The sequence below is a fragment of the Aspergillus oryzae genome, chromosome 5 (genome assembly GCF_000184455.2).
Source record: "Aspergillus oryzae RIB40 DNA, chromosome 5".
Taxonomy (NCBI): Eukaryota; Fungi; Ascomycota; class Eurotiomycetes; order Eurotiales; family Aspergillaceae; genus Aspergillus; species Aspergillus oryzae.
The window spans coordinates 373,528-393,026 of NC_036439.1; the positions used below are offsets into that span (position 1 = coordinate 373,528).

At 48.1% G+C, this 19,499-nt stretch overlaps 8 protein-coding genes across 8 annotated transcripts; 4 read left to right on the plus strand and 4 right to left on the minus strand.

Moving 5' to 3' along the window:
• Positions 1-247: 247 nt before the first annotated feature.
• Positions 248-1,068, minus strand: AO090701000754 (putative RNA binding protein; the record flags this gene model as incomplete). The annotated part of the gene is made up of 3 exons (XM_023237168.1): positions 248-907; positions 968-1,034; positions 1,055-1,068. The coding sequence occupies 3 exons, from the start codon at positions 1,066-1,068 to the stop codon at positions 248-250; spliced, it is 741 nt and encodes a 246-aa protein (XP_023092270.1).
• A 1,331-nt stretch (positions 1,069-2,399) lies between these two features.
• Positions 2,400-4,671, minus strand: AO090701000753 (alpha-actinin, sarcomeric (f-actin cross linking protein); the record flags this gene model as incomplete). The annotated part of the gene is made up of 4 exons (XM_001823498.3): positions 2,400-2,606; positions 2,666-4,273; positions 4,406-4,472; positions 4,616-4,671. 4 exons carry the CDS (start codon positions 4,669-4,671, stop codon positions 2,400-2,402), a joined length of 1,938 nt encoding a protein of 645 aa, XP_001823550.3.
• A 2,743-nt stretch (positions 4,672-7,414) lies between these two features.
• Positions 7,415-8,892, plus strand: AO090701000752 (putative amino acid transporter; the record flags this gene model as incomplete). The annotated part of the gene is made up of 2 exons (XM_001823497.3): positions 7,415-8,773; positions 8,833-8,892. The coding sequence occupies 2 exons, from the start codon at positions 7,415-7,417 to the stop codon at positions 8,890-8,892; spliced, it is 1,419 nt and encodes a 472-aa protein (XP_001823549.1).
• Positions 8,893-10,331: 1,439 nt separating this feature from the next.
• On the plus strand, positions 10,332-11,251 carry AO090701000751 (aldo/keto reductase family protein; the record flags this gene model as incomplete). The annotated part of the gene is made up of 2 exons (XM_001823496.3): positions 10,332-10,847; positions 10,916-11,251. 2 exons carry the CDS (start codon positions 10,332-10,334, stop codon positions 11,249-11,251), a joined length of 852 nt encoding a protein of 283 aa, XP_001823548.1.
• A 70-nt stretch (positions 11,252-11,321) lies between these two features.
• AO090701000750 (initiator tRNA phosphoribosyl transferase family protein) lies at positions 11,322-12,966 on the minus strand (the record flags this gene model as incomplete). The annotated part of the gene is made up of 4 exons (XM_023237169.1): positions 11,322-12,194; positions 12,263-12,435; positions 12,502-12,536; positions 12,623-12,966. 4 exons carry the CDS (start codon positions 12,964-12,966, stop codon positions 11,322-11,324), a joined length of 1,425 nt encoding a protein of 474 aa, XP_023092269.1.
• Positions 12,967-14,370: 1,404 nt separating this feature from the next.
• Positions 14,371-15,210, plus strand: AO090701000749 (HAD family hydrolase; the record flags this gene model as incomplete). Its single annotated transcript, XM_001823494.3, has 2 exons — positions 14,371-14,379; positions 14,449-15,210. 2 exons carry the CDS (start codon positions 14,371-14,373, stop codon positions 15,208-15,210), a joined length of 771 nt encoding a protein of 256 aa, XP_001823546.1.
• Positions 15,211-16,589: 1,379 nt separating this feature from the next.
• Positions 16,590-17,570, plus strand: AO090701000748 (MutT/nudix family protein; the record flags this gene model as incomplete). The annotated part of the gene is made up of 4 exons (XM_001823493.3): positions 16,590-16,640; positions 16,744-16,836; positions 17,000-17,240; positions 17,332-17,570. The coding sequence occupies 4 exons, from the start codon at positions 16,590-16,592 to the stop codon at positions 17,568-17,570; spliced, it is 624 nt and encodes a 207-aa protein (XP_001823545.1).
• A 150-nt stretch (positions 17,571-17,720) lies between these two features.
• Positions 17,721-18,641, minus strand: AO090701000747 (putative NUDIX family hydrolase; the record flags this gene model as incomplete). The annotated part of the gene is made up of 2 exons (XM_001823492.3): positions 17,721-18,233; positions 18,315-18,641. 2 exons carry the CDS (start codon positions 18,639-18,641, stop codon positions 17,721-17,723), a joined length of 840 nt encoding a protein of 279 aa, XP_001823544.1.
• Between the last annotated feature and the right edge of the window lie 858 nt (positions 18,642-19,499).

Here is a 19,499-nt window from a genome sequence, read left to right on the forward strand (position 1 = left end):
CTTTCCCCCAGTAGTATCTTTAATGAAAAGAAAAGACAGATTAGAGATTAGAGACCAGTTTGGTTGATTCTATATATTTGTATGAGTCGAGTTGGATGGCCAATGGCTGCGAACTATTATGACTTAGCATGCATAGTCGTGCCTTTATGTAACGTAACAATAACGACATATGATTATCCTACCCAATCTGACGCGAAATCTTCGAAACCGAGTATTAACTAGTTACAAGTGTTGATCATTGGTGGATTTACTCAATCATGTCAACATCGTCGTCGCCAGCAGTAGCAGCAGCAGTCGCAGGTGCAACTTGCTGCGGCTCAACCGGAACGGTCTCCTTGTCAGCACCAGTGTTTGCAGTGCCCCAGTAATCGTCCATCTCTTGGTCCAGCTCTTCCTGTGTCTTCTTGGGTCGAGCAGCAGGAGCGCGACGGCTCTCGCCTTGTCCCTGGCGTCGTCCGTTGGCGGGACGACGTGCCGGCGATCGCTGTCCAGGAACATACCGATCTATATGTTCCGGAGCTGGCTTGGAGACATCGCTACGTCGGTAGCGTCCACCACCTCCCCGGCGTCCACGACGGCGGCGTGCACCATCGTCAGCACTTTCATGTCCACTTCCGGGACTAAGACTGCGAGAGTCACGATCGCGTGGGCGCTCTACACGGTCAAACAAGCTACCCTTAGGTCTCTCAACGTTGTCAAAGGGATTCCGGTCTCGTCGTCCACCACCCGTGGAAACAAGAGTCACACGAATAGGTTGTCCTTTAGCATTCGCGCCGTCAAACTCGCTTATGGCCGTTCTCGCATCGCTGGGACGTTCATAGGTAACAAAAGCCACGCCCTCAGAGCGTCCTGCTCGGTCATAGACGAGAGACAGGTTGCTGATCGGACCAATTCGAGTGAATAGATCCTGAAAAGAAAACCCATTAGACGGCCCAGAAGGGAAAACTAGTAAGACTAACATCCTTACCTCAAGATCACTTTCTGTAATATCATAATGAAGGTTCTCAATACGAAGCTTAGCTCCAGTAGGAGCGCTATCAAATGGTTAGCGCACGCTACGCGAAACATTGCGCAGCTAGCTAGACATACTGGTCCGGCGGCGGGGAATAGCGGTCACCGCGAGGTCGTCGAGGGGCACGAGATGGGCGTGCTGAACAGATTGTGTAAGAATGGGAAACTAGAGGTTCCGTGGCAAGTGCCCGGGTAGAGTTCAAAACGCACAATCTCTGTCGTCTTCATATTTGTCGTGTACCCAATCCCTGTAATATCGAATCCAAGCCTGTTAGAAAACTTAACACAATTGCAGATTAAGGAAAGGGTGTAATTACAGATCTAAATCAGGGCGTTCTTCTCTGTAAGACTGTTGTGGTCGCAAAAAAGGACAAGGTCAGCTCGAAATCATCTCAAGTATCATGGCAACTGCTCCATCGTCTGCGGATTCCGCGGCCGAATGTCTATTCCAAGACAACTACGAGGCCAGCGAATTATGCTTGTCAAGGTGCGCGTAGAGGGTTCGAAAGAGAGTTGGGAGGGAGGACCTAATTTAAAAGGCAGGCTAATCAGTATGAAAACAAGAGAAGAAATATATCCGATGAATGCAATAGCGGAGTTGTAGAAATACCTTTCTTACGCCATCACGGCGACGACCCTGAGGAGGACGGCGGCCACCCCGGTTTTGTTTCTGCTAAAAATTTCACATGTCAGTTAACCAGCTATCAGAGGAATGGCGACAATATGATATGGTCAAATTGGAATTGGCGCGATCCGGAAGACTTACAGGACGCTCCGCAATGATCTCATCCAAGCTGCGGTCCATGGTGGACATGAAAGGTATCGCTACAGTAAAGAAACGGAATAAGTTGCTGTCAAGCCGGAGCAATCTCTAGAAGTCGAAGTACGAACATACACAGTAATAAAGGGAGAGGGGGTTGAGATTGAGATTAAGGTGAGCCGGAGAAAGAGAAACACTAGGCCGGAGACACGCTCTAGAAAGCTTGGGCGGAACGGCACATCACGTGATACATACTGTACAAATTGCGATTTTTTGTTATCGGTAATCAGGCAGAAATCCATGGTGAAGACATCTTTTTAACATTACAGCTTTGGTTATCGATACTGTATTGAACTCCATAATTACTTCCGCCCCATCAATGTGGTGTACAAGTGAGCAGTTGCCAACAGGCATCATAAAGGGAGTAGAGACAAAGTAAATCCAGGATGCGATGCAAGAACACCAAGAAAAGTCTCGTCATAGTCCGGTATGCATATTCCATGTGGTTGCCGATCAAGACATATCCCTCCCTATAGCTCCAGAGAACACCAGTAGCAGCTTCCAATAGCAAAACATTAGAGGATCTGAAGGAAAAGACAAAACGCCAATGGTGCGATACGAAACCTCATTAAGCCCCGCCATTGGAAGCGGCATCACTCTGTCCACGGTTGCCACTCTCCATCATCTTCTGCATGAAGCTATAGTAGTCGTACTTGGGTTCATTTTGGTCTTCACCCCGGTCAAACACTTCATGCCTAGGCATGGTCTGAACAAGATGGTCAATAACTTCATCCGGAATGAGCGAGTGTCGAAGATCGAGTTCTGTGACATATGGCTATTCGAAGTTAGTCATCGCACGAAACAAGACGACGTAGCCTCTTGATTGGAACATACCTTGCCATCTGCGACCTCACGGAAACTCTGCAACACTTGTTCGGCTGTGTTTTGATCCTCAGTCACACTGACCATGAAACGGATAAACTGTTCGAAGCTAACACCGGCGTTCTGTGCTAGTCTAGCTGGGCCACACGTCTCAACGTACACCTCGTGCATCTCATCCTCGTCATATACTAGTCCAAGACTGGCAAGGGCAGCAGAGAACTCAAGCTCATGAAGGGTGTTTGAGGAGTCGCGATCGAAATGTCTAAATACTGATTCAAACTCTTCCAACTGGATCGGGGTCAGATTCGTCATGTTTCGAGCCACGAGCTGATTGTCAAGGAAGGCTAGCTTCTTGGAAATGCTCGACTTGACTAGGCTCAACTCGTAGGAGAGTTCATCTAGTGTATATGTTGTGTAATCGTTCTCTTCAATGTTCGCTTCCTCACACTGCTCGTCTATCTCCGCAATAGTATCTAAGAACGCATCAAGGGGAGGAAGGTTGTCATTGAGTCTCTTAACATGGGCTAACTGGTCTTCTACATCGCCATCAAGACCGGATATTGCAAGAGATAGAGTCTTCAAAGTTAGTGCGAAGTCATTCGCTTTGTCCGCGAAAGACCGGCGTAGGGCATTCTTGATATCTCGGATCGTTTCGTTAATGAGCTGACTACGTTCATGCTCATCGCGCGTTAGACATTCCCACTCTTGGTCGCAAACCTCAAGACTTAGCTCTGCAGGGGGGTCATAGGGGCGGAGGCGGTAGGTGCTGAGCTTGGTTTTGATGTTACCCAGAAGGGCAGCAAGGTCTGACTTTTCCGCGACCCATTGTCGTTTTTGTTTTTTCTTGTACAAGGAAAATTGAAAGGCCTGGTCCTTGGCATCCTTGTAGGTTCCTTCGAACGAAGCGTTCTTCCATTCCTCGCGTTGGGCTCTGATGAGGCGCAGAAGTTCCTTCATTCTTCTTTCATACGAGTTCTGCATTTCCCAAGCGCCATGCATGTTGTTGATGAACTTTTCGACTCGTCTACCGGCATTCTCGACTCGCTCCAGCTGGGAGAAGGCATGGAACCAATATGCGATGTAAGTCATCAAAGACCGCTCATCAGGTCTTGGGACATCGCAGACATCGTCCACATCAAGCAGGTCGGGAATGCCGATTTCGTTAGCAGCAATTTCAAATGCCAATTTCATGTTCCCACGGTGGTCCTTTTTATCAAGTGCGTCGAAGTCGATTAAGTCAGGGCGATGGATATCCAGAAGGGCACAAAATGCCAGACCATCGTTCCAGCTAGTGGAAAAGTCCCGCACCTCAACTTCTTCGTAGCAGGCAGTTTTCCTTTGACACCACAGCAACAGACCCTCTTTTGCGGTCATACCTTCCTCATTGATATCGCTGATGGTGAATCTCAGAATGAGAGTCCATATTAGTCCTAAGATGATCTTCCTATTGCCATCCACAACGTCCTCTGCACCGATATTTGTCATCTGAATTCCCCTCCCCTTGATAGTGTCCAGACTCTTGTTGACATTTTCGAACTTTTGTACGCGCAATCTGGGGTTCGAGGCATATTTACCGAGGGGCTCGCCGCCGAGGATTTCGAGAAGGTGAATGAGGATGATCTGAGTTAACTATGTAAGTCTCTGCGCATGATGTCTCTCATCCCGCATCTCCTTTTCGGTCATCTTTCCTCCGACGTCCTGGTAGAGGCAAGGGGAAGCTTATCGAGGTGTCGGGTTGCGGGGCTCACTCACGCCGTTGGAGAGGTCAGATACTAGATCTTCAATGAAGAGTCTTCGAACCTTTAATTTATCATTGAGCCTGAAAGATCAATAGTGTCAGCAGGGTGGGACCCGAAGTTGGACGAGGCGGATTAAGGCAAGATGAAATCAAGGGATCCGATGGACGCACGGGGCCGACCCCGATCGAGGGGAAGAAACAGTGGGCGGCTAAAGGAAACTGACCATTTTGTAAAGGTTTTCTGCTGAACATTGACCCATGACTTTTCAACGGTCAACATGGTGAATCACGGTAATGGATGAGGACATTCAGGGCTGGTCGGAAGGGAGGTTGGAGATAGCGTCGAATAGTAGCACAGAGGAGGGATACAGTTTGATAGAGGGGTAATCCTTGAATGGAAATGGTAGGATCTTCAGCCGGAACTAATTAGAAAAGAAACAAAGCGGTAGAACGATGCAAGTGTTCAGCCTGTTTTAGTGGCTGGAAGCACAAGTGAGCGGAGAGGGCGACAATTAGTGAGCTAAGATTAGGAGTTCGTACTTCGAAGGCAGCACCGCTATCCCTTAGTTGGCCATGTCAACAAACCCTCGCCGCCCCCACAGCAACCAAACCCATTCTTCATGTCAATCTTTGGGTGAAACTCTCTCCACAGATTCCAGCGATGGGGAATTTTAGCTTATATGCAGGTCACAGCATGGGCAAAGGGGTTGGGAAATTTTAGAAGAGGGAAAAAGGATAATAATAAAACGAGGATCATTATATTGGGAGAGCAACCACTATGAACACCACATTGAACCGTGAATATCAGCCTCGCCACACGAACAAACTAGGTCTTGCATCTCCCCAGGTTTCAGGAATTCGACAAGAATATGCTTAAGACTTTCTAGAATTTGAGAAGAGAATGTAACAATAATGGATTAGTCTGTTGTTTTATTGTCGAGGATCAAGATGAAGAAGGGAAACGGAAGAGGGAAGGAGAGCGAAAACGAAGATATTTTAACTTTTCGATACTTCACTCGAGGTTTCAACACACCCCCTCACAAGAATGGAAATATCTCAGGTTCTCGGTTTCATACGGAGTAGACGAAGATCCTTTCTCCAGACTGGGATATTGTTGAACTTCCTTCTACGGAGTCTCCTCTTCAACACGTCTTCGTTTATATGTCCGTTTCGGTACCCTTTTCCTTTTCTCGTCTCCCGACCCGAAGTTAACCCGCTCCGGTCTCATACTAGTATCCAGATTTTCATGATACCCCTTTTAAGGAGTATATACTTTTAAAAACATTCACCGCTTGACCGTATAAAGGCGAGAAGAGTTGCCCTGCAACAAAGGGGGCGTACAGATCAACCATAAAGATAAAGATAAAGATATTATCTATCAATAGGGATCGTATTGAGTCACTGATAACGGATATTCTACGGCGAAACATTCCATCATAATACAGACACCTAAGGTTCTTTTAATAAAAAAAAAAAAAACAAGTTGCTACACAAAGAAGGTTAGGACATTTTCAGATAACGCAGTAAGCTTGAAATTATAGTAATGGTCACTATGTACGGAGCACTTGTCCGGATCTGCAAGTATATTAAATCCCCTCAAGAGTTAGAATTTTGATTGATGAAAGAAGCGGGCAATGGTGCCGATCCTTCGGAAGATTCAGGAAAGCTACTGGGCCCGAAGCCTTAAGGCCCCACGTTGCTACGACCAATGCGGAATGCCGCTTTTGGAACCTTGTAAACTTGGCAGGGCTCAGGCATTCATCAGGCAACCTACTAGTAGGGCTTACCAAGCCCTCTGACAAATGCATAAGAGTAAAAGATCTGAAGCGCCTAGAACTTCCAAGAAGTCTTGGTGCGACTGGGCGAGCGAATATATTGGTAGCGATATATTTTAGGGAGCTATGCAGAACTTGGCAGTTTGTCATAGAATTGCTACATATGGCATACTCGGTAGAAGCCATGGTCACATCACCATCCGACCCCATCTTATTCTGTCGCCGCGTCTAACCACCGCACATCCCTGTCGGTTCTCCAATGTTCTCCAACATGGCCCGCTCGGAGAAGCATATGCATGAATCGCCAAAAGAAACCTAAAATTAGTTAGAAGTCTGGAGTATGTTCAATGGTGGAAAATTGATCCCCACAAAATGATGGCAGTAATGATTTAGGTAATAGAGGGTTTCAGGCAAACCATAATCGTATTGCTAGGCATGGGCTACCAAGCGGTGAGATATAATCAATGACCTCTTGACTGAGGGTGTTAGTTGGAATAAGTATCGGCGTGACAAGAGACAGAGGGATGGGGTACTGTTACCGTACATACTTCCTTTGCTTTGCCACGTTGTCGTCTACTTTAGAAACTGATAACCCACCGAAGATACGCATTATCACGGATGCCTATTGGGAGGAACGTGAGCAATGCCCACTTTCGTCCCCAACATCCCCACGTTTTACTCTTACCAGATGCAATCATGTCACAATTAGCCTCTCTGTAGTATTTTTCTTTTCTTCTACCGTTATCATTCGGTGGCTGAGGCTAATTGACCGAAAGCCCGAAAGTTTTAAACTAGGTCAGATCCGGATTCGTGGACGGGCCAAAGTGAGATCTGGTTGGTCAGACCAGCGGTTGGAGTGAGCTTGTTCTCCATATGGTTCGACCATTCAAGATAAACGTAACGCCACCAAATCTTATTAATAACAGAAAAAAAACGCACTATCATTATTCTTTCGAAATTCCAAACCCAATCACACCACAGCAGTTTCATGCAAGCCTCTTGGGCAACCGGCGGGCACAGCAGCTTAGTGGCAAAGTATACGGTGCGTCCTTTCCGCTGGCTTCCAAATCGGTCCAAGTCTGGTACTTCGATTATATAACTGCCTTGGCCGGACTTTCCTCAAATTCTGCTCTCTTCCCAGACTCTCAGGAACGTGGTCCGACAGGGAAACAGCCCACACCTTCTTCCCTTCTCGCCCCTTCCTCGTTCTCACTTTCTCAGCATCTCTCCCCCTTCCCAATCTCCAACATGGGCTACTCCTCAGAAGATATTTCTGACCTCGACAAGGCCAATAACAAAGCCATGGAGGCTGGGGCCGAGAAGCTTGGTGTCCCCCCTCACTATGATAAGGACTTGGTTGGTGAAATGGATGAGAGGGAAAGGGACATCGTCGAGGATGGTATCCATAAGTTCAGCCGTCTCGGTTGGAAGCGTCTCACCGTCGTGCTTATTGTGGAGGCTGTTGCTCTCGGAAGTTTGTCCATTCCTTCTAGTTTTGCGAAGCTTGGTATGGTGGCTGGTGTCATCTGTACCGTTGGTCTGGGTCTCGTTGCTGTCTATACTAGTCACATTATCGGTCAAGTGAAGTTGAAGTTCCCACATGTCGCTCACTATCCCGACGCTGGCCAGCTCATGTTTGGTCGTTTCGGCAAAGAACTGATCAACATTATGCTCATCTTGGAACTTCTGTTCCTCACCGGCTCGCATTGTCTGACTGGTACGATTGCCTTTGTGAACATCACCAGCAGTGACGTTTGCTCCGTTGTTTGGGGAGTCGTGTCTGCTGTGATTCTGCTGCTCCTCGCAGTACCGCCGAGTTTCACCGAAATGGCTATTCTGGGTTACGTCGACTTTGTCTCTATCATTGCCGCAATTGGTATCACCATCATTGGCACCGGTATCAAGAGTACCAAGGAAATCGGACTCTCCAATGTCAATTGGTCCGCCTGGCCACATGAAGGCCTCACCTTCACCGACGGTTTCATTGCAATTTCCAACATTATCTTCGCCTACAGTTTCGCTCTCTGCCAGTTCTCCTTCATGGACGAAATGCATACACCCAAGGACTACGTCAAGTCTATCTGGGCTTTGGGTATTACTGAGATTATTATCTACACCTTGACTGGTGCGCTGATTTATGCCTTCGTCGGTGTCGATGTGGGTAGCCCCGCCCTGCTTTCCGCTGGTAATCTGTTGAGCAAAGTGGCCTTCGGTATCGCCCTTCCCGTTATTTTCATCAGTGGTTCCATCAACACTGTCGTGCTGGGCCGTCTGGTTCACGGTCGCATTTTCAAGAACTCTCCTATTAGATTCATCAATACCAAGATGGGATGGATTACCTGGTTGGCCGTTATCACTGTGGCTACCGTTGTCGCTTTCGTTATCGCCGAGGTTATCCCCTTCTTCAACGATCTGCTGTCGATTTGCTCGGCCCTCTTCGTCTCCGGTTTCACTTTCTACTTCCCGGCCCTGATGTGGTTCATTCTCATCCGTGAGGGCAACTGGAATGAGCCCAAGAACCTGGCCCTGGGTGCTATCAACGTGGCCGTGTTGCTCATCGGTCTCGTCACTCTTGTTGGTGGCACCTACTCCAGTGTCGATGATATTGTAAGTTTTGACTTATCCTCCCTTCTATCCCAACTCAAATGCTTATACTATATTGCCAGATCAACAATTACCGCGAGGGCAGCGTTAGAGGCGTTTTCTCATGCAGTCCCCCAGCCTAACCTTTTGACTTCCAGCCAGCTGTTACCCCTTGCCGTCTCACGGCAGGCGGGCAAAGTGGCTAATCCAATGATAAAACCAGTAGCTTGGTATTATCAAAGGCGCTGTGGATCCCTCATTTCTCTGCCTGTCAGCAGAATCATCATGACATGAGGGTGAGGGGAATTGCAAAGGTGTGATTAAATTTACGTAATAATTTCAAATACCGCCTGCACCCCCTCTTTATGGCCTTGAGATACAAGCCATAGGTCGGGTACATACTCCCCCAACCCCAACCCAGCCGCCATGGGTTAGCCGAAGCCATTCCTGCCGGTGAACGGATCACCCTGTACAGATACCCGTGTTTTGTTTATAGTCATGTCGCGTTTTTTAGCATCAATGTGTGTATGTATATTTATGAACGATAGAATATATATTAAGAGGAACCCTCTCATTCAACTCTGCTCTTTTCTATTCTCAAAGTAGCATTAAAAAAGTATAAAGCTATTTCGAAATGACTCTCGCGCATTGTACCTTTCTCGGCAAGTATACGCTCACGAATCGGTACAATCCCTGTAAGCAGTGGTACACCCATGCTAAGCCAAGGACGGCAATTCCGAAAGCATAATAATTGTTTTTGTTTGTATTCTTCTTGGTCCCAATCAGACCACGGACTACTATCGTGCATAATGAGGGATTAAAAGCCATCTGCAAGTATATCCCGCATATCCGTATCCAGTTGAATAGACCTCATGTTTACTCGGTGACAAATGATGTCTATATCATATGATTTCTTTGCAAAAATGAACCAGAAAAAGTCTATTTCGCCCGACCAACCCAACTCTACGCATCATCTAAAGCCGGCCCCAAAGTCTCGTCGCAAGGGATGACAGCCCGATCCCTTACATTCCATTGACGTCGTACAGAGAAGGCAACACGTGGTACGGCAGAGATTCGATCGCGCGTGGTGGGTTCCCCGTATTCAAGCAAGGGAGGTCCTGGGAGGGTATTGTGTATGTACTAAGAGTCAAGAAAAGTCAAGCAAGTCAAGACTTCGGATGGGTTCGGCACTGGCGGGAGGGAGTGTAACGATCGCTGGAATCGTCAGAAGCGAATGTAACCGAGATGAGAGTTGAGTTGTCCAGGTTCAAATTGGGCTTACCCGATGAAGTAATAGTAGCTGTTTCCACCGGAAAGGGTTTAGACTGGGTTCTTCAGTGCCCTTTCGGTATGATATCATTTTCGGGGCGGGGCAATTGTCTCCCACGCGCAACCTACCACAGCCGAATCCCTTCTGCTCGCTGCTTCCGGGTCTCGAGTTACCTGGTTACATTTTTGTTCTTTGAATCGGTCGGCTATTACGGGATTGTCTTGAGCTTGTACTCTCTTTTTATTTATTTATTTTTTTTTATTTTTTTATTTGACTTTTGGGTTTTGTTTGCCGGCCTTGCCTGATTTTATCATGGCTGCGAAACTTGCCATCACGGATTTGGTACCCCTCCCTAACTCGGCGGTTAAGATCCCGCGTCTTGGGTTCGGTGTTTATCGCTCGCCGCCGACTCAGTGTGTGCAGTCTACTTTGAAGGCTTTGGAGACGGGTTATCGTCATGTTGATACGGCTCAGTTCTACGCGAATGAGAAGGAGGTCGGCGATGCAATTCGCGCCTCGGGCATCCCGCGCAGCGACATCTTCGTGACTACTAAGATCCTTGTCCCTGGTGGCTCGCCTGAAGCGACTTATAGTAAGCTGCTGGCCAGCGTGGAGAAGATCGGGGGTCAGGATGGATATGTGGATTTGTTTCTGATTCATAGCGCCAACGCGGGCGCGTCGGGTCGGAAGGAGATGTGGCAGGCCCTGGAGAGACTCCTGGAGGAAGGGAAGACAAAGAGCATTGGTGTTAGTAACTGGGGCGTGAAGCACATTGAGGAGATGAAGTCATATGCGAAGGTTTGGCCGCCGCATGTGAACCAGATTGAGGTAGGCTTGTCTGTCCTGGCTGTGGTTTGATAGGCGAGTGTGGACTGTACTGACTATCTGCCAACTAGCTCCATCCCTGGTGTCAACAGCGGGTTGTAAATGCGTATTGTAAGAAGCATGGCATCGTTGTTGAGGCCTACTCCCCGATTGTGCGCAATTATAAAGCCAGCGATCCTACACTTGTCGACCTGGCGAACAAATATGGAAAGACAACCCAGCAGGTCTTGGTACGCTACGCTCTGCAGAAGGAATGGGTACCGCTGCCCAAGTCTGATAACCCTGATCGGATTGTGGCCAATGCCAACGTATTTGACTTTGAAATCAGCGAGGAGGATATGGCTGTGTTGAATGCCTTGGATCAGGGAAGCGCTGGAGCTATTGTGGAGGCCGTTGAAAACGAATAGATCCACGTTATGATGTATTATGAATAAAGGTGCACCTGAGCCATATGCTAAACGCTAAAGAATCTACTTATTAATAATCTGGTCGTTCCATAAGAAACGCGTTGACAGATTGGAGTGTAGCGCGCGAAGGGTTCACGTCATGCTTGGATGACACGATCCAGGCAAGTCGCTGTCGGATGAATTGCTTGTCAATCTTGTTTTTCGCATGAGATCCAGCAAAGTTTCCTGTTGCATGATTAGCATGACCAGATTGTGATTGGACGTAGGGATACTTGCCCTCGTCATCGTAACATAGACACAATATGGCGAGCAAAGCGCCTGCGGAAAGATCTTTCCCGGACTCGCATGTTACAAGCATTGATTGTGACGGGTTCGACTCCAGCTGCGAACTGGTAAAGGCCAGAACCTGATGTAGATGCTTCCGTAGGTCGCGACTCCCCAGTTTAGAGACTCCGCAACCAAGGTTTAGTCGCTTTGAATTCCCTTCCGAGGCCTCCGGGTTTCCATTGCAATCAATGACCAAATCATAAGTACCACCCCCGTTTAATTGAGGGTCAGTTGGGCTGATGTACAAGTTTCGAGTTGGCGTTATCAAAGTAGCTTGCTGGCGGCCATCTTGCTTTCGGTGCTCTTCTACCAATTCCACAATGAGTTCCGGTAGATCTTCCTCTCCGGTTGCAGCAAGGGTAGACTTGTGTTCCCAGAAAACTGGTGGCGTTAGCCCATGAGCCCAACCCTCGCTATCATCGCCTGCTCCTTGGATGTAACCACCCTCCGACATTTCCGCGCCATGGACACGCTTGGAAGCGGAGCAGAGAACAAAGAGATTATATGCATCTCCCTTTCGCAGATCAGTTGGATGAAAATATGAGCGATTCGCCCAGGCGACCCGAATGGGCTTTCCTAGCTTTTGCTTGAGATCATCTAAATCGAGCTTGAGATCCTAGAAGCCAGTCAACCTATATTCAAATAGGGCACGGTAACCATGTTCACGAAAATAGGAAAATTTACCTTGAGCGATTTAACAAAATCATCGATCCTGTGCTCAATCTGTGACTCTTCGGAGGCACCCAAAAAGTTCGGCGGAAATTGCACGGGATGGTATGCAGTGTCGGACGGAAATAGTGCTCGATTGATTACCGCACACCAGATCGGAACCGTCTTGGATAAGGCATCAGGCATCACTGGCGGTTTGTGAGACAGGGTGACACGAGCAGCCAAATATCAACAAAGTGGTCGTCAGCACTTACATTTTCCCCGGCGTGTTGAGTCAACGATGATGCAGCTGCAGCCATCATTGGTGGTCAGCGGTAGTCCAAGGAAAAGCGGACCGAAGGGAGATTCTGAAGGAGCCGTGATACGCTCACTTACCCTCCATGCTTCCGAGAAATGGGTAGAATCTGCAGGTTTAGTCTACGGAAGCTAAAGTCCCATTGGCCCGTATGACCATCCGTGCTCTTGAAGTAAGCGCTGCCAGCTTTGGCCTCCGGAGGGATATACCAACTACCACATCTCTCGTTGGCGACTAAGGGGAGATCGTAGTAGTCAGCCACTTCACGGACAAAATTGGCGTCGGATTCAATCGATTGAAGTCGGTTTGTGATGGAGAGGGCTGATCGGCGCAAGGACGACAGCGTTTGGGAAATAGTTTGCTCTTTGGAGGGGAAATGAAGAGACGATACGGACACCGGGAAGGGATCAGAATCACCACCCATTTTGGTCACGGGAGGGGAAGATTTTGGGCGAAATTACCAACAGATAGATTGCTTGAAATAGGAAATAGTTTACTATCGCTAGAACTATGTCCCCTCCGTCAAGTTACTCAAGAAGGATCGTATGTGAAAAAAAGAGGGGCCCATAACGGTACTGGTAAATTGGCCAATGATGAGTCGGCCTCAGACCCCATCGAAGACAATGTTATTGGGCGGTGGCGTTCAAAAGATCGATTCATCCACGCGCGGAGTGGAGAATGGAGGATTTGTACCTACAGCAGTTTCGTATGCTGATATCGGATTTCGGTGCCTGACTCTGTAGATTATGTCTCATTGACTCTTTGATGCCCTGCTGCGGCTACACATGTAATAGTATAACTCCCTGGTAAAATCTCGGTACAGTACAAGTCAGGATGATTCCAAAGATATTGGCATATATAGAAATCATCAGCTGATTTGTGGCTTGGTTCTCCTGACTAAATCACTACTAAACATGGCATCTAACAAACATGCTCGGACGTGGAACACTGTCCTCCGGACGTTTCGACTGGTTCATGCCTGAATATGGCCCCTCGCATGAGCATCCCGGGTGACTCGACAATGGTCAGGATGCAGAATTGCTTTGACAACCTACTGCTAGTTACAGACTAGTTGAGGAGGATCGTTCCGAAGGTTGCCAGCCTTGTACAGCAATACTCCTCCGTAATGTATGCCTCCTTCAATGGATCTGCCCCACTAGTACGGATCGAGGAATAAAAGAGAAACAGAAGCTCACCGGCGTAGTAATGAAAATCCCCATCCCATTGGGCGTTTCTCGCAGAATGAGTCTTCCAGCCGATTCGCAACTGCGCAATCCAGTTTCTTTGCAATTCCATCAGGGTACAGTGCTATACTTGAATGGGCTAGTGGGAGGGGCCAGGCAGCGTTACCCGAAGAGGGAATGGCAGCGGGTGCTTGCTAACTTCAGTTTAGTGTGTTGGTGTAGACCCGATGGCCGCCGTATCTCGGCCGCCATTATAGGCCCATGCCCAGTCGCGAACGTCACGGTATGACCTCAGGCCCCCCGCCATGCCGCCTTCCTTGGAGGGGTTATTTGCGCATTGTTTGGATATGCCCCCCTTTGAATCACCGGTGGGCTTCCATGTGTAGCGTCGTGGTCTTGGTATCCTGATATTGGACATTTTCCTCCTTTCACAATTTCTACTTAAGGCGTACAACTGTCCCTCCAACCAAAGTTTCTTTGTACCATTCACGCAACAGCCCTTCCCCCGGTCATCACCCCCAATCTCCTTTTCATTCTCTCTACTTACCCCCACTTTTGAAGTTCTAATATCTCTCTTCAAACCTCACATTACATCTACACTTTACTTCTATACATAGAATACAATACAATACACTACAGCCATCATGCCTAAGGTCAGCCATTCAAGCCACTCTGATACCTATCACCACTAATCATAGCCAACTAACCTCGCTACCACTCAGATTACCGAAATCTTCTTTGATTGTGACAACACCTTAGTCCTCTCTGAGGAGCTGGCCTTTGAGGCATGCGCCGACCTTACAAATGAGATCCTGGAGAGCCGCGGTATCCCTGATCGCTACACAGGGGAGCAGCTGATTCAAGACTTCGTCGGCCAGAACTTCCGTGGAATGATGGTCTCCCTCCAAGCCAAGTACGGATTCGAGATGCCCCAAGAGGAACTTGAAGCGTTCGTTAAGAAGGAGGAGGACAAAGTCATCGCTAAGCTGGAAGCCAAAGCTCAGCCTTGTGTCGGTGCCAACGAGGAACTTGAGAAGCTGTACAAGGCCAAGAAGTACCACTTGGCAGTTGTCTCCTCGTCTGCCTTGCGCCGCGTCCAGGCCTCCATCAAGAAAGTCGGACAGGACAAATTTTTTGACGAGGATATGGTCTTCAGTGCTGCCACCTCTCTCCCGAAACCCACCTCTAAGCCCGATCCAGCTATCTATCTCCACGCCCTTGAAAAGTGCAATAAGAAGCCGGAAGAGACTGTTACTATCGAGGACAGCAAGTCTGGCGCTCTTAGTGCTATCCGCGCCGGCATTCACGTCATCGGTTACGTTGGCAGCTACCCTGGTGATGAGAAGAAGGTCGAAATGGCGAAGCTCCTCAAGGAGCTTGGCGCCGAAGTCATCATGAAGGACTGGTCAGAGTTCCAGGACTGTCTCTCTCAAATCGAACGGCTTGAGCAGGCTAGTCAACCCACCCGCCACCGCCTCTCTTGAATGTCGACACGAAGTAATGACAGCAAGCGCATTTGGTCGCCATTGAACATGGGCAGCTATCTTCGATTACAATTAATTTCTCTTTCCGGCTATTATATTCAATTCACTCGATCGGCTTAACCGTTCGCAGGGCCTGTCCTTTGCAAGGGCTCGGCCATTTCCCTTCTTAACCCAGATTATTTCACACAATAGTCGGATCCATGCCTCTGACATTATTCAACTTTATCCATAGACAGGTTTCATGGACAGAGATACACAGTGAGGGAGTCCACAGACTGTGGGCATACAATAGATTACGTTCTCCACAATTCTTATGAAAGCCCCAGTTAATTTTCTAGTAGACGGGATAATACAGTAGCGGCAGCCCACCATACAAACCAGCACGACCGCAGCGCTAAATGCACCTAATAAAAAGCCCGGGGCTATCATGGCCCACATCTTTCACATGCTCTATATCGCATAAGATTACTGGTCTAAGCTAGACTATAACCGGTTATAAGCAGCCTTAATCCCCGATTCACCGTTCACAGGCATGCTACTCTGCTGCCTGACCCACCAGGCCCCTCGCAACTGCCTCATCTACCAGGCACCTTCCTGTAATTACAGTAAACGGGTGTTTTAGGTGTCCGACAATACCAGTAACTGGGGGGGCTCGATGGTCGAGGCTGGTTTCTGAGCCACCCTTCCCAAGTCCCAGGTTCGATCAGGGGTTCGAAACCGCCTTTTTGCTCTCCTCCCTCCCTATCCAGGTGACTTTTGGTCATTTTGACTTTTGACCTTCTTGTTTCCATTCGGTTTCCCTCTTTGTTGATCTCTATTCTATCTTTCCTTCTCCAGAGTACAATGAAGATCGAAGGATACCAGGCGCAGCCTGAGGCGCCAAATTGGTCTTTCCTTTCTGCTACCGGCACATACTGGAACCTGTTTCTTCCCTTTAGTTATCCCTCTGCCTTTTCATGATACATTCCTCCATAGCCAACATGGGTAGCCATTTTGGATCAACAAGCGAAGATTGAAACCACAACACAACCCAACTCAGCAATTATACAAGAGCAACGATCTAATAAACAAGTTTCTAAACAGGTACACTCCAAGAAACTCTAAATTTGGAACCATTTCCCCACACCCAGATAAGATTAGGGCTAACCCTTTGGCGGATAAGACAATCTAACCCCTCTTTCTGCGGCCCGTCCGACAACATCGTCTCCGAGCTAGCATTAACTGGTGCCATTTACCCCAGGGAACTTCATATATAGTACTTTCATTATACTTGGTTTATAGGTGGGGTTTTATTAGATTAATTTGGGATTATAAGATTGTTGACGTTTAGATTTTGAGTAGGATTGAGTTAATTGAACGGATTGTTAGAGCTTGGTACGATGTCTGATCCTAAGGCTTTGCGGTCGGAGATTATTGCTAGGGGTCCTTTGGTATGTATTCTCTTTTCTTTTCCTAGAGTCTAGCTTGATTGTTATACAAAGCTTAGGGCTAGTGATTACTAACTCATACTGATGTTGATGTTCATTTCTACAGGACCCTAAGGAGGCTAGATGGACGAGATTAGTCAAGACTACATACCGGGATCCTACCGGTGTAGAAAGGACGTGGGAGTCAGCGGAGCGGCAGGTGAGATTATTCCAGTTCTTGTGTCCCCATCGGTTACTATTGTGACCAGGCTCCAAATGCAGTTCTCAATGCGCGACAAGGCTAAGCCCTCTTGTTTACACGAAGGCTTGGGTGTGGAGGACCTCTAGTTGGAATATCTAGCTGACTCGCTTCTGTACTTTAGACCCGCCCGGCGAACTGCGCAATTGACGGCGTGGGGATCGTGACCATTCTCAACAAGTCGACGGGTCCAGAACTCCTTCTCCAGAAACAGTATCGTCCTCCCATTGACAAGGTCGTCATTGAGGTTCCGGCTGGTCTCATAGATGCTGGCGAGACAGTGGAAGAATGTGCCGTGCGTGAGCTTAAGGAGGAAACGGGCTATGTGGGAGTGGCGGAGCAAACGAGTACCGTGATGTATAATGGTATGGTGGCACTTCGTATTTGACTGCACATGGGGTGTCTAGTCACATTCCAGGAGATTCGAGTGGAGAATGCTGACAGACATGATCGCAGATCCCGGATTTTGCAACACTAATCTCAATATGGTTCATGTCCGAGTAGACATGTCCTTGCCGGAGAACCAGAACCCGCAGCCACAGCTCGAAGAAAACGAATTCATCGAATCGTTCACTGTGCCGCTGGCCTCGCTTTTCGAAGAAATGAAAAAGCTCGAGGCCGAAGGATATGCTATTGATGCCCGCGTGGGAACAATAGCAGAGGGTATCGAACTTGCGCAAAAGTGGAAGCTATAGATTTGAACAGCTGAGAGTACGAACTTTCAATTCTCGTTTATAGATGAGCTTTAGTGTTGTTAGACACGTCAATGTGATGCATACTGGTATCCATTCAACACTCTGTTAAAGGCCCAACGGCGATTCGATGATGCGGTCGCCAGGTCTAGTTCATATTTTCCCCTCATCTTTGAGTCCTTTATACAACGCCCATGATGCGAGTGTCTTTCCGTCTCGTAACCCCTCTTTCCACAATTCCTTTAAAGGTATTAATTTTAGAGTGATCTTCTCTCCATGCTCACGTAACCCGGTCAATCGTCCCTGTAGGCTTTCAATATCCTTACGCGGCATTCGCTTCTGACACAAGAATAAAGGAATAAACTCATCGCTTCCGCCAGCCGATGGATATACAGCCTTTTGCAATGTCTCTACGTCCTCGGGGCTTGCAGCTGATTGCAATGCAAGCGAGGTCATATCGATCAGTTCATCCTGAGGAATCGTCAAGCCGGTCTCTTCTTGTATCTCCTTCGCTGCGGCTCCAGCAAAAGAGCCGGCATCGTCAAGCATTCCGGCGGGGATTTCGGCGAAAGTAAGGGAGCCGGCAGGAATGCGGGGTTGAATGGTCAAGATCGCCCTCTTTTCGTCTTCCACTGAAGGGTGCACGTCATCAGGTTGGAGCAGAAGCTATTAAAATACAGACCGAAGTGAACGTTAAACAGTGATACGGACAAGCGAACGAGGAGAGAAATGGTTCGGACGGCTTACCAGCATTCCTACACTGCCTCCACGAAGAAAAACGCTTCCAGGAAGTGACTCGCCATTTCCGTTTGATACATCAGCTTTGAATTTCACGAACCCTAATCTCCCTCCCTTGAAAAAATCGACGGCCTGGATATCAATCTTGCGTAGGACATAAGGGTCTTTGTGGAACTCGTGTGAGGGGTCTTGTTGCCGCTTTAACGATTGTTGCAGGGTAGACAGCCAGATCTGGAAAGCAGGGAATCGCAATAGATCATCCTTGTTGAGATCAGGCGTGCAATCTACAGACAGGGATTGCTGACCATGGTCACACGGAATTGTAAAAGTGGACATTGGAATTCTGGTTATGTTGGTTGGTACCGATATAAGGGTTGGCCGCACGGACAGCCACCGGGCGAATCTCATGGATTGGTCCACTTGCAAGAAGGGAACGTTTAACGGGTCAAGGCGGGATCAGGCTCCAAAAAGAAAAAATGAATCTAGAATTTCGTCAAGAAGGAGAGACTCGGAGATAGCAATATCCACCACGGAGGTGACCTACCAACATGGTAGTACTACCAGCACGCCGGATGAAGTGGAAGTGGAGATAACTTAAGTGGAGCTCGGGAGCTCTGATGACGTTGTGGATGAACTTCTGAAGCAAAGCAAACAAACCAACCGCGCCGCTTTGTACCCCCATCCCCAGAGTAGGGGGATACACGTGAAATGACAGTTAAAAGCGGCATGGTCAGGCCATCGTTATGTTTCATTTAGTATCCAGTCATTCTGTCATCAGTTACTACATTCAACGGAGGACAAACAATCTGAATTTAACTAATCGTTCCCCACTCTTGAAGTCGCTGATCGGTCGACTCGGGACTCGTGCCAATCTGGGTCTAGTCCTACCTACCCTTTTCTTATCATCATGACTTCCTCATTCTCATTGCTCATGCAACTCTGGTCGGCTGGCCCTGCAGCAGTGGATCGCTCGGTTCGCTGACGGCCCTTTGGGTCTTTGTCTGAGTTGTATTTCTCGTCTTCCCGTTCCCCCTCTTTTGATTTTCTTATTTCTCATTCTTTCTGCGATCATCCGGAAACATCAGACGGGGCCGTATATACTATAATCCTGATCCATTATATTTAGTGGATCATTTATGCGAAGTGTAACCTTGATATCCGCCTGAGCTGTTGCTTGCTTTCTCGGGGTTCAAC